The following is a 14251-nucleotide window of genomic DNA, read 5'->3' on the forward strand; positions in this document are numbered from 1 at the left end:
AAATTAGACATTAATCGAATGAGAAGCGTTAATCAATAATTAAGCTCGTTGCTCGGTCTCGTCACGCGTGCCGGATTTTTCTTTAAATAGCTATTTCCATTTTTAGTGATATTCCTCTCCATAACTTCGTACGTTTTCGAAACGGTGCTCTCAAACCACTGCCTGGAATCGCTGCTGTCGTTCGACAGTCAGTTCTTGTACAGTTAATAATTAACTGTTAATTGTTTGTAAGAATACTTCCATTACGTAACGATTAATAATATTATTAATATTTGTATTATTATAATTATATTATTATATTGTTAAATCTTGTATTTAATAAACGATTCGAGAAAATCAGAAACGGTCGCGTTTTGAGTTTTCGTTCAGCGCGATTCGGACGATTCTTTTTAATTATTCATTAACCCAATTATGGCCGACATTGTTGTTCCATTTTTTCGAATAGGTTATATCGTGTATCTTTCTAAGAGGAAGATTTCTATTTAAATATATCCAAACTATTTTTGGGTAAAATATCTTTTTTTTTATTTTGTGTTTATTACAAAATTTGGGAAAAAATTATTTCTTTCCGGGAAGGGGAATCTTTTGACAGTGTGATCCAACTTCTTAATCGTGATTGATTCAGATTAAATCGGGGTGAATTTTTTGCCAAAGTCTCGAGATAAGTCTGAGGCTGAAAAGTGGGGGGATTTTTCAAAATTTTTTTGCAGGGGGAAATAGAAAAATTTTTTAAATATTTACAGTGTTTTAATGTACTATATTTGAGGAACTGATACAAATTTTTTTGTTAACACGTTAATTGCCACGGTGGTCACCGGTGACCGACACTTTCAACTTGCAATATTATACTTATAAAATTGTAAATAACGCTACTTTAGTTTGAAATATTGTTTATTGAATATTTTTTCATGTTTATAATTTGGCCAAATGTTGAGCATGGAAAATTGGACTTAAAGAATTTTTATTCGAAAGAAACGAATAGGAAGCGAGCGCGTGAATGTGTCGATGGGCCTTCTGCTTTGACAAGACCTTGTCCATTTGCATTCTGGCGACTAAAAAGACACGGTGTCTATGAAAATGGTTTCTAAACTATCCGTTGGCTAGCTACTCCGTGAATCAACCGTTTTCAATTGGATAATCGCGTGTTAACTGGCGTAACGTTGGGTGTACAGGCCACCAAGCGATCCGCTGTTACGGATCCAGACCTCGGGACTGCCTGTAATCGACGCCACGGACGATAATTAGTTCGCTCGCGACGATTCGCGTTTGATCTCGACGATACCGTTTCCTTTACAATTAGAGAAAATTGCACCCCAGCGCTGATGACCGGCTTTCTCGAACGAACTAATTCAACGTTACGTTTATTTCTACTATTGATCTTTGAGGTTATGATACTTCCATCTATCGGACGAAATTTTATTTATCAACGATCGTGATGGGGACAAAAATAATAAAAACAAACATATATTTTATTCTAATTCGGAAGAATTGTTCAAAGAGTTTCGATGGTTGGAGGGAGGGGGGGCATAAAAATTTTGTTCACTCGGAATTTGTGAAAGGGGGCATTAACGGTTAAAATGTACTATTTAATAATAATGACAACAACAATGATAACAACAACAACGACGACCACACAACGACAACGATATCGACAATAACAACAACGACGACGACATCAATGACAATAACAATAACAACAATGACAACAATAACGACAACGACGACACAACGACGATGACAATAACAACAACGACAACGACGACGACCACAACAACGACGATAACAATAACAACAACAACAACGACGATCACACAACGACAACGATATCGACAATAGCAACAACGACGACGACAACAATGACAACAACAACAACAACAAAGACAACAACGACGATGACAACGACAACAATAACAACGACGATGACAACGACAACAACAACAATAAGAACAACAACATGAACAACAATAATTCGTTTATGCGTAAAATTGACAAGATATGGCCTGGTGAGGGCTAAAAAATATGAGGAACGTCGAAACCGCAGATTCGATTGGGAAGAATTCAATTGGCGCGAGATGTCTCGACGATTGGATCGTTTGCACAGGGAAACGCGATAACCGTGATTCCGGAATCGATCATTTCAGTGCGCCATCTTTGCAGGATACGCGTCAACGATGGCGGAATCGCGTTTGCGAGCGTTCCCAGGTATTTCCTGTTTGAAATTTCGGCAGAACCGACGACGACCACCGTGTGACTCACGAGGGCCAAAGTTTTATCAGGAAATGCACAATTTAACAATTGCGTCCAATTATTTTTCCAGGGGCCCGCGTCTTTGATTGGCCATCCGAGACGCGCCATCCGTGGCCCTGTGTCGGCCTCCATGTTTAATCCGACCGCCGGCACTCGAACGATCGTCGAACTCTTTATTTCTGGCACCGGATGATTCAAAGTCTCTTTTATACGCGTTATGCGTGCATGCTCGTACCGGGACGTAACCTTCGCGACTAATCCCTCACGCTCGACGTCCAAGGCGCGGTGTAATTGACTCGATAATTGAGTGGAAGTTGGAAAGGGGTCAAGCACCACGAAACTTCTATTTCACGAACGGAACCTTTCGTCTTCTGATTTCGGTCGAGTCGATCGACGAAATTTTCTTGCCCAACTGTCCGTTATTTGGCGTCAAGATTTAGATCGTTATAGCTTTTTGAAAAATTAATTTACGTAAAAAAAAATACTTCAACATTTTTTAACTCGGTGAAAATTTAAATAATATATGTAATGACCTAATATTTGTATAGATTACAATTACAATAAATTTGGTACGAAAATTGATGAGCTATCAGAGCATTCTTTCGGAGAAGTTTGAGAATTAAAGTCTCCAAAATGGCGGCCACCAAATAATTTTTGATATGTTAAATATTGCATCTCTTACACTTTAGTGACTCGTTTATTATAGTTTGCATTTTGTAAAATGAATATTTACTTTAAATTTTGTTTTAAATATATTGACAAAATTGTTTAATTTTGCAGGTGGAATTGGGGAAGAAGAAAATTAAAACTTTCCATCCCCCAAAGAGAAGAAGAAAATTAATACTTTCCATCCCTCAAAGAGAAGAGAAAATTAATTGTTCGAGATTTCTTTGTTTGTTAACAAACTTTATATCAGCAATTATTATATACAGGGTGTTCAAAGATGCGAAAGTACTGAATTTTTTTCTCGAAAATGCGCAGCTTTTCGGGGGTATGTCTATTCACCAAAAATGATTGTAATTGACCCCCGCAACCGAAAATAATTTTTCCAGAACGATTTGAAATTTTTCAATTTTATTGAAAAATTTCACACCTTCTCGAATTTTTTTCTAGAAAGTGGATAGGATTTCGGGGGTATGTCTATTTACCAAAACTGATTGTAATTGACCCCCGCGACGGAAAATAATTTTTCCAGAACGATTCGAAATTTTTTTTTTCGTCGCAAAATTTCACACATTCTCGAATTTTTTTCTAGAAAGTGGATAGGATTTCGGGGGTATGTCTATTTACCAAAACTGATTGTAATTGACCCCCGCGACGGAAAATAATTTTTCCAGAACGATTCGAAATTTTTTTTTTCGTCGGAAAATTTCACACTTTCTCGAATTTTTTTCTAGAAAGTGGGTAGGATTTCGGGGGTATGTCTATTCACCAAAAATGATTGTAATCGACCCCCGCAACGGAAAATAATTTTTTCATTTCGATTTGAAATTTTTTTTTCCGTCAGAAAATTTCACACTTTCTCGAATTTTTTTCTAGAAAGTGGGTAGGATTTCGGGGGTATGTCTATTCACCAATAATGATTGTAATTGACTCCCACAACCGAAAATAATTTTTCCAGAATGATTTGAAATTTTTGAATTTAATTGTTAATAACTTTTTAACGAAGCCTCCACTAACAAATTGGTATTCTTGATTTTCGTCTTATTTTGGCCCCTAGAATCTCCCATTAAAATTTTTCCCAGGGTTGTCCAAACCCCTGAAATTACCCCGAAATTATATTTTAATAATCAAGTTCAATTGTTGTTGTTTAGTGTGGGTTAAGACAAATTTAACTTCGGAACTGTTCGTTATGCGCGAACTGAATGTTGCACCACTAACTGAATTAAGTTCATTAAACCTTATTGACTCGAGTTACCGGAATCGTCGACGCTCGTTAACAATCAATGATTCTCGGATGTAAATAAAGATCAACAATTATCTTAAAATTTTCTACGGCAAAAAAAGTCGATAATATTTTTTATTTAAGTCGAGGATAATAATCGTGAAATCTGAATTTAGTTCTCACGGAAAATTGTGAGTAACATTTTATTTTAAAAATTTATTTAAAAAATGAATTTCACTTAATTTAATTTTACACTAATCGTAACGTTTAAATTTCTCTAGTTGCGTTTGAGATTCTACGACTTTCGGAAAAATTTACTTTTTTTAGGTTATTATTGTTTAATATTATTTTTAAGATCATCCCTGGACGCAACCCTGAACGAAACTGGAAACGAACTACTTCCTCGAGTTATCTTTGTAACTTGTTTACTGGACAAAGGCCACGCAATAATGGTATCGGTTGCATCATATTTAACCCTTTGTGATTAAAATGCATAAAAACTATAAATACTGTTATATCGTGTGCAACAAACTACGTAAGTATCGCGAATAAATGTGTATTAAATTATTAAACATATTCTCTCTATAATAATATTAATGTATATTATAATCGAATAAAATATTAATACAATCAACGTGAATAAATTTCGTTATATAGATAGGTGAATGGACAAATAAATATTAAATGTCTGTATATTATTATGGTAATAGGAAAGAGATCGAACACGTTTGAATTATGTATGTCGAAAAGTTCGACGAGGTTATCAGCATCATTATGGTTTTGCGTTATTTAATGTTAAAAGAGCTCTTATAATTGTATCATTATGATTCGAGTCATTGATCATTTAGTTTCAATAAATAATATTTTCCAATAGTAGTATCAAAAGTTTCACTTGTGTAGGGGGGGGATATGCAAAAATTTAATTCATTGGCTACAATAATTATACACGATCCCGTGAAATGAGTTAAAACTGTTAGAAATCATCTGCAAAATAAAAGTATCGCGGATATCTAATCAGCGACAAACAGAGTCCGATGACTCATTTTGCTCAATATTAGGAAAAGCTTTAATTCCAAATGCTAAAAGCGTGTATAACGTGTACCGTGATAAGGAAACGATTAGGAGCGAATAACAAAACGTACGAAACGTGAAGCTTAAAGTGGACTTTTGTTATTAAAAGTCTCGAAGAACCTCAAAGTAAAATTACCTAATGCAATCTATGTTTCTAATATGGCCGCTCGTAATGTCTCGAGAAGCACTAAAATTTAACGCTCGTCGGCCGAATTAGTCCTGAAACGAGCGTAGGAGGACACACTGCAATTGTAGCGTTATCAACAATTAACGAAGTCGAAGTATTTTAGCGATTCCAACTAGTAAAATCTCTTGTGGTCGACGGTCTTGTCGGTGGCCATCTGGCGGCGAGTATACGAAGCAGAAAACGTTTCCTCGATCTCTCACCCGGGATATAGAAAGTAAACAAAAATTATATCTACTCGATGATTCACTGTTCCATAAAAACAATCCAACGATTGCTTCGCTAATAATCGAATACAAAATTAAAAAATTTTTAACATTTTTTTTTAAAGTTTCAATAAGAATTCCTCGAAGAACTATTTATAATATACACTATGGACTAGGTAATAAGTCTGAATCTTTCCTAAAACGCGATTAAAATGTAACAAACTTTTTCAGACAATCTCATCAGTGGCCATCTGGTGGCGAGTGCACGAAACGGAAGATTTCACCCATTCTTTCAGTCACACCGAGTAAACCAGATATTATTAGAAATAATTCAACGTCACAGACCCAATTCACGAATAATAAATAAAAGAATACAAGGACTGAACAGTTGGAAACTTTCAATGTTCCACTGATCGAAGCTTGTTCCAATTAGGGAGACGCGAACAATTACGAGGAAGCAGACGTCTTAACCTATTCTGGAAACTGCAATCGTTGGTTACGAAACCTCGATAGCGAACGATCCGGGCAATTTAGGGTGATAACAAGATGGAGTCCAATACAATTCCTTGAAGGAGCCGTACGAGATGCAATACAAGTTTTGCTCGTGACTAAGAAGTAATCTCAATTGACCTATGGCCCCACTCTGTTGCTTCCCCTCGGCTATCGTCTCCCTTCTAGTCACTCGGAGGAGCTGTCTTTCCTTCACATCGTAACGAACATCAGTCGAGGATGAACCGAAACAGTGGATTACTCTTGGCCCTCCTGTTCCTAGCCCTGTCCGCGGCCCGCGCGGAACTCGTCCCCTCGTGGCCCTGTTCTTACCCTGATCGTGAGTATAGTTCGTTTATTCGGCGCGCGAATATGACCGTGACACGGAAAACGACGAAACTCGGTGACGGATCGACGCGGTCGGTGAGACAAAGTTCAGTGGTTCCGGCGTGCATCTTGGCCAGTGACGAATCTGACACAGCTTGAGAGGGTGGCGGGCGGAAAGTTGTGACGATATCTGAGGTTTCGGGAATTCGAGGCTTTTAACCTCGAAAATGAACAGACTGAACATTTTTGACGATCCAACACGTTTGTCGAAACATTTCTCGTGTTTTTTTTTAATCGAATTTTTTAAAAGATTTTACAAATTTTTAATATACTCCCCGTTTCGAGACGAAGTAAACGACGTGCATTAATTGCTTCCTATTTCCTTAAAAATTTACGAAGAGTTTCACTGTTTTCGTACAATACGAGGAAAAATATTTCGATAGTTTCAAAAATTATTGGACGACTCTTGAAAAATAAATTAGTGCGTTTTCTTTTCAGCCAATACTCCGACGAATTGTACCGTTCACGAAGTATACGTGGACCCATGTAAAGAGGCCATAGAGAATAAACCATGTAAAATAAAGAGAGGAATTATTGGGAACATGACCTTCCATTACACGCCTAGTAAGTAGACGTTTTGGTCTCGTTTGAATTTTAAGAAACTAAAGAGAAAAAGGAAATATTATTTTCTAGATTTCACGGCGGAGAAACTGCAGGCTAGAATCTATTGGGCTAGTCAAATGATGGATATCCCGTTTTTGGGGATGAATCCCGATGCTTGTTTGTCGACCCCGTGTCCAGTCATAGCGGGACAAAGGAGCACTTATCACGCGGAAATAAACATTTTGAAAAAGTATCCTATTGTAAGTAACTGCAATGTCCGTCGAGTTGTCGCTCAACTGGTCCCCCCACTCTAAATATGTCTCTCAAGTTGTCACCGTTTCTGATTCTCGTAACCAACGAACATTTTTGCCCTCCTGGGCGGTCTTCGATAAAATTTTGAAATTTACAATTTTTTTCAAAATGGAGAACAAATTGTCAAAATTGTAAAAAATAATTTAAGTTTGAATTAACCAAAAAGAAGCGTAACGCTATCTTTTTCTCGTTTTTTTTCCTTTTTCAGTGATGTCATATCACATCAAAAATTACGAAAAGATCGCGTTTGAAAATTTTTTTTTTAAGTTCAGGGGGTGAATCTTTGGAAGGTAATTTCATTCCTTAAACTTCTTTCGCTAAAAGTGAATGGTTCCCACAACTTTTTGTCGCTTCGTGAGCCTGCAAAGTTTCGTAAAAAAAAAGGGCGGGGAGGGGGAACTTGGTAAATATTTCTTGTCAGTCCCGAACCTGCGTCAACTTATTAATCTATTTCAGCACAGTTATAAAATTTTGGACATTTTGTAACTTTGAAAAATAGGAAGCACTGATCAAAAGAAAAGTTAATGGAGGCTTCGTTAAAAAGTTATTAACAATTAAATTCAAAAATTTCAAATCGTTCTCGAAAAATTATTTTCAGTTGCGGGGCTCGATTGCAATCATTTTTGGTCATTATAATTACCCCCGAAATCCTACGCATTTTCGAGAAAAAAATTCGAGAAGGTGGCTACATTTTTCGACGACAAAAAAAAATATCAAACCGTTCTGGAAAAATTATTTTCGGTTGCGGGGGTCAATTACAATCATTTTTCGTGTATAGATATACCCCCGAAATCCTACCCACTTTCGAGAAAAAAATTCGAGAAGGTGTGAAATTTTTCGACGAAAAAGAAAAATTTCAAATCATTCTGGAAAAATTATTTTCGGTTGCGGGGGTCAATTACAATCATTTTTGGTGATTAGGCCTACCCCCGAAAAGCTGCGCATTTTCGAGAAAAAAATTCGGTACTGGCGGAACTTTAAACATTAATAACTTTTTAACAAAGCCTCCATCAACAAATTGGTATTCCTGATTTTAGTTTTATTTTGGCCTCTAAAATCTCCTATTAAAATTTTTCCCAGGGGTGACCGAAATTTAATAAAATCAAATAGCTACGTTAAACCTAATTCTGTTTCAGAGAATGTACGACATTAAATGGAAAATCTGGAACGAGCTGGAACAAGAGTGCTGTTTCATGTTCCAAATTAAAATAACAAAATGATAATGGCCATATGTGATTCATCGTGCTCAATTAATTATAATTCCCGATTCGATAAGTTTAATCGAATAGACGGACCGTTTTATCGCTATAAGCATTTCTAATTTCATTCGAATTTAGTTTTATCTATAAAACCATACAGAATTGTGCTTACGTGTTAAAAATTCCACGCGTCGATACAGTTTTAATTTTACAAATTAATAAAAATATTCGATGGAATACGTGCATTTCGGATTGAAATATTTATTTAGCAGCTACGCAACAAACAGAAATAATATTTTATAAATATAACGGTTTCCTTGTGCCCAATCTCTTCGATCGACAATAAAAGTTCTTAAACGGATTTCCAATAATTTAATAACATATTCAATTAATTATTTTCGTCTCGAACAAACGTACCATTCATTGGTTCCTGCATGACCGATCAAGCAAGAATAATCTCTTAACCTCAAATAACCTGGTTTTCTGTCCCACGAATTAGAAAAAGTAAACTACAATTTTGTAGAGAAAATTTTCTGAAAATCTGTTTAGCATTTCCAACAATATTCAATGTGGTAGAGGATTGAAACTTTGGAGGGTAATTCAACCCTCAAAACTTGAAGTGCTTCAGAGTAACCTGATCTTACCTCTGGAAATTTGCGAAATTTCATGAAAATTTGTGCTAGAAACTTTACGATGGGTACCTTGTTAATTAATTAAATACCAACATCCTATTTTCATTTGTTACAAGCTTATGCCCATAAACTGTCAAATAATATCGTTCGTACAAAGACTATGAAATTTATTTATTAATTCAAAAATCCTGTGGAGGAGATCGTATAAATTATTAGTAACATTAATTACTCCCTTTCATCGACGAGATTAATTTATTATGAAACATATTTCATACAACAGATTTTGGTTGTAATAATGAATAGCTTGACGTTGAATTTTTTAAATTTATTACGAGACAGTAGGAAACGTCATTTGTTGGTCACAGTGGCATTTTTAACGAAAAGAAAGAAAAGAAAAAAAGAAACGCTGCGGATAGGATTCGAACCTATGCGGGAAAAACCCATTGGATTTCGAGTCCAACTCCTTAACCACTCGGACACCGCAGCTTCTGTTACACTGTTTCAAAATTTATGTTTTCATGGTGCAACATGCATTTTTAAACATTACCATTGTTGTACAAAAGCAGGCGTGAACCAATCACACTGTATTTATTTTCAAACTAAAACTAGTACCACTGTAAATTATCGCGTATCAGTGTAGTTATTTAAATGTTAAACTATTTTCTCTGACTGCAATATATTTTCAAATATAGGGTTAGGAAATATGGATGATAAAATACCCTAAACATATCTGTAACATTCTGTGGAATAAAAGTGTTGAAGTGACTAATAGTTAGTGTGAGAAAATGAGGGTAAAAAGAAAATGGATGCATTGAAAGAAGAGATGCATTTAGGAATTTATAAAGAACCGGTTGATGAATTGTTTTAACCTCTTCCTATATGTTTCTTGACTATTAAAGAATATATAGAAATTTATTTATATTGATAGATTCGATAGCTTTCTAGAAAACAATTCTCAAACAAGGCTGGAAAAAAATTGTTTCAACATTCAAAGCTGGAGGAAAGAAAAAATGAAAATTCTCTTAAATATGAGTTTGATTTGTTGTACTGGAATAAAATTAGAAAATTGAAAATTGATAAAATGGCGTAAGAAAGCGAGGGAAAAGATCAATTAATTTGCCATAATGAGAAACCACCCTCTATTATAAAAACTTCCAGAAGGTACTGATATTGCCATCTGCTGGACCAAAGCGCTAGATTTATGAATCATATTTGATTTCAATCGGTAAAGAAATTATAATGGAAACTTCCTGTATTTTTATATTTTCTACATGAGGATTGGTTATTCATTAACATTATTTAAATGTTTAATATAGATACACTAATAACGCTTAAGACGTTAATTTAGCTTTCTTTAATATCATAAACAGTGTCGATAAAAATCAATAAAAGTATTTTCATTTTTGTTACAAAATAATACTTTCTTAAGAAAAATTGAAAAGAAAAATGAAAAGTAAGGTCGTATTTAACTCTTGGACTCTTTTCTTTACACACCCTGTACATTAGCCGTGACGTTGAAGGAAAAAGGTATAGACTTGCTGCCTGAGCGTTTCGTACGTCGAACGAATACGAAACGAGTGAGGTTAGGAATGCAATCGATTTGATAATTCGAGTAACGAGAGTCGCAAGCAACTTCACACGACAAGAATTCCTAATTAATCGAAACGTTTAATTGCACACGACGTCGTTGCTTTTCCCATCCAGCAGACCCATTATTCAACACGTTCGCCGCCATGACAGTTCTCCATATCTAAAGATAAACCCTTGACGTTTGTTAGAATTATTAATTAAAGACGTTATTGTATTAATTTTGATTTAACAAGCTAGATTTCCATTTAAAAGGTACGTGACCAATGCTCAGAGATTTACAGAAAATCCAAAAGGGTCAATATACGACGTGCTTACAATTTTTGAAAAATATTGCAAAAATCGTTATTTTTTTAGCTAGATTTTCATCTGAAGAGAAAGTGGTCAATATTCAGAGATTTACAGAAAATTCAAAGGGTTCAAAAAAACGTGTTTACAATTTTTGAAAAATATTGCAAAAATTGCCATTTTTGTAAACCAAATTTTAATCCAAGGGTAGTGATCAACGTTCAAGGATTTCCAAAAAATCCAAAAGGTTCAAAAAACCGTATTTACAATTTTTCAAAAATATTGCAAAAATCGTCATTTTTGTAAACCAAATTTTCATCCAAGGGAAGTGATCAACGTTCAAAGATTTACAGAAAATCCAAAAGGTTCAAAAAACGGTATTTACAATTTTTCAAAAATATTGTAAAAATCGCCATTTTTGTTAATATTTAGACTCGTTAATGATTGGGTAATAATTACGTGAATATATCATCAACGTCGAAATTTCACAGCGTTTCATAACACAATCGTGTTTCGAAAAAAAAAAAAAATTATGTCATCGATCCGGTGATTCGATTGTCAATTCCAAAAGCGGCGCGTATCGGTTACGGTCGGTCGTCCGTCGCGGCGACGTTCGATCGCTCGAACGGTTCTAGCCGATCGAGACTGTCGAAACGAGGCAGTCGAATGGAAATCCTGTCGAGGTGGGCGGATTCGGTGGATCCACGATGGGAGATAAATCTGACGGAACGATAAGCGTGGAACGCGCGATGCTACTTTCGGAATGCAAAATCGTCCGGAGGAAGAGGGCGGGAGAAGATTTGAATAAGAATTGCAAAATTAACTGGCCACGCACAATGCCCACCGTATCTCGAACGGATACACTTTTACATCGCTGCGCGAAAGAAAGTTGGCGATACGCGAAAGGAAGTGTTCGAGTGTTCGGTGTCCGTACGTAACCCACATTCGATACGATTCGATAATTCTGTTCGATCCGATTCCGCTCCCGTATCCGTGGATCTATTTCAGTCCCTGCGAATAGTTACGTGGTGGCTACGTTATTATATCTGGACAGCGATGGCGAAACCCCGCGAATGTCGCAAGTGAATCTGTTTCTCCATAAGCTGTACAGCCTATCGATACAGTAGATGAATTACCCGACATTGTCCTGGGAAAGAAATGTTCTTTCGAAATATCACCGACGGAATTTTACCATAAATGATATTTTGTTCGACGCTCGTCGTGTCTTTTCCAGAAAAATATTTAATTTAGTGTGCACTAAGTTTGTTAAAATTACTGAATTGATAGCTTTTTTATGATCGAAGTAGTTTTAACATTTTCCAATAAGAGAGATAGAACTTTGAATTGAAATTAAATTTAAACTACGAAAAATAGTATAATTGAAAAGTTTAACTAGATTTTTAATAATAAACTTTGGTCGTTTCGAAGCAGTAAATAATTGTACGTCACTCTGCGAGGGGTTATGAAGCGCTGGCGAGTACAAGTCTCACGTGACTCGAGCGAGGCGAATAACCAATATGGCGGCTGTGTCGTTCGAAAGATCTGTCAACCCCCGATGAGAGCGATAGAAGTTTGAATTGTAATAAAATTGTAGCCTCAAAATATAATATGATTATAAGAAGGATTCAACAAGATTTTTAAAAATAAATTTTAGTCATTTTCAAGGCGTCAAACAATTCCGCGAGAACTTATAAAGCACTACGGAGTACAAGTGTCACGTGACTCGAGCGAAGCGAATAACCAATATGGCGGCTGTGTCGTTCGAAGTCTCATTGGACGTTGAGAGGTTATCCTTGGTTGACGGATCACGTAAGCTTCAACCCTGAGAAAAAATTTTAATGGAGGATTCTACAGGCCAAAATAAGACGAAAATCAAGAATACCAATTTATTGATGGAGGCCTCGTTAAAAAGTTATTAACATTCAAGGTTCCGCCCGTCCTGAATTTTTTTCTCGAAAATGCGCAAGATTTCGGGGGTATGTATATTCACCAAAAATGATTGCAATTGACCCCCACAACCGAAAATAATTTTTCCAAAACGATTTGAAATTTTTCTTTTTTGTCGAAAAATTTAGGCTTCTCGAATTTTTTTCTCGAAAGTGGTTAGAATTTCGGGGGTACGTGTAATAGCCAAAAATGATTATAATCGAGCCCTGCGACCGAAAATAATTTTTTTAGAATGATTTGAAAAATTTTTTTTTCGCCAAAAAATTTCACATCTTCTCGAATTTTTTTCTAGAAAGTGGGTAGGATTTCGAGGGTATATCTAATCACCAAAAATGATTGTAATTGACCCCCGCAACCGAAAATAATTTTTCCAAAACGATTTGAAATTTTTCTTTTTCGTCGAAAAATTTAGGCATCTTCTCGAATTTTTTTCTAGAAAATGAGTAAGATTTCGGTGGTATGTCTATTCACCAAAAATGATTGTAATTGACCCCCGCAACCGAAAATAATTTTTTTAGAACGATTTGAAAAAATTTTTTTTCACCAAAAAATTTGCAAACACCAAATTTAATATCATTGGTTGCATAAAAAAAATCAAAGATAATATCGTTATACCAAATCGGTATTGTAAGGCAGATTTAAGTTTCATTTCGCTTTTACACTTGGATATCGAGATGAACTCGTTGGTGCATTACTAATAATTACTTTCAATTTCTTACTTTCAGAGAAACGAGGCTGTCGAAAACAAATGGACGAGGGAAACTTAAATCGTAGTCTCAGATTTTTATTCGATCGTAAATTTTTCAAAAATTTATTTACAAAGCACAGCATCACGTGATGCAATAACGGATGAATAATTTATTAATCGCGTGTCGCGTCCACGTTTTCATTCCGACGAAAAATTAGGAAAATAAAACGATTTTATTCGAGCCTAGATAAGGACTTGTTCGAAGTCGTCCAACCGAGTTAAACTCTTCCTTTACAGTTTAAGAACGTTCATCATAATGTCCAGTGTTCAATTTCGCTGATTGCGTGTAGCGTTCGGTATACAACACGGCTGCGCCCCAACAAGCGAATAAATTGCGGCAAATTCACAGTTTTATTCATTAATTTTTACTTGTTCCGTTATGAGAATGAACCAACGTGGAAACCGGTTTCCATTTTCAGATTTATCTCGTTTGAATCGAAGGGGAGAATGCTTTATTACTGTTATGCCACCGTGCCTATTGGATATTCCGCTGAAACGACTATGAACCTCTGCGTTTCACTACCTC

At 35.7% G+C, this 14251-nt stretch overlaps 1 protein-coding gene and 1 non-coding gene across 2 annotated transcripts; one reads left to right on the forward strand and one right to left on the reverse strand.

The window, feature by feature from the left end:
- Positions 1–6264: 6264 nt before the first annotated feature.
- LOC122404640 (MD-2-related lipid-recognition protein-like) lies at positions 6265–8901 on the forward strand. The gene is made up of 4 exons (XM_043408787.1): positions 6265–6422; positions 6908–7033; positions 7103–7272; positions 8461–8901. The coding sequence occupies exons 1-4, from the start codon at positions 6323–6325 to the stop codon at positions 8542–8544; spliced, it is 480 nt and encodes a 159-aa protein (XP_043264722.1). The 5' UTR covers positions 6265–6322; the 3' UTR covers positions 8545–8901.
- Positions 8902–9559: 658 nt separating this feature from the next.
- Positions 9560–9641, reverse strand: Trnas-cga. Its single transcript has one exon. It is a non-coding gene; the product is annotated as a tRNA-Ser (tRNA).
- Between the last annotated feature and the right edge of the window lie 4610 nt (positions 9642–14251).

This window comes from Colletes gigas, unplaced genomic scaffold (genome assembly GCF_013123115.1).
Source record: "Colletes gigas isolate AHSC1104 unplaced genomic scaffold, ASM1312311v1 Colletes_gigas_Sc00003, whole genome shotgun sequence".
NCBI lineage: Eukaryota > Metazoa > Arthropoda > Insecta > Hymenoptera > Colletidae > Colletes > Colletes gigas.

Coding starts and splice junctions, on each gene's coding strand:
- LOC122404640 (XM_043408787.1), top strand. CDS start 6,323: ATGAACCGAAACAGTGGATTACTCTTGGCCCTCCTGTTCCTAGCCCTG. Junction 7,034..7,102: donor GACCTTCCATTACACGCCTA/GTAAGTAGACGT, acceptor ATTATTTTCTAG/ATTTCACGGCGGAGAAACTG. Junction 7,273..8,460: donor TTTTGAAAAAGTATCCTATT/GTAAGTAACTGC, acceptor ATTCTGTTTCAG/AGAATGTACGACATTAAATG.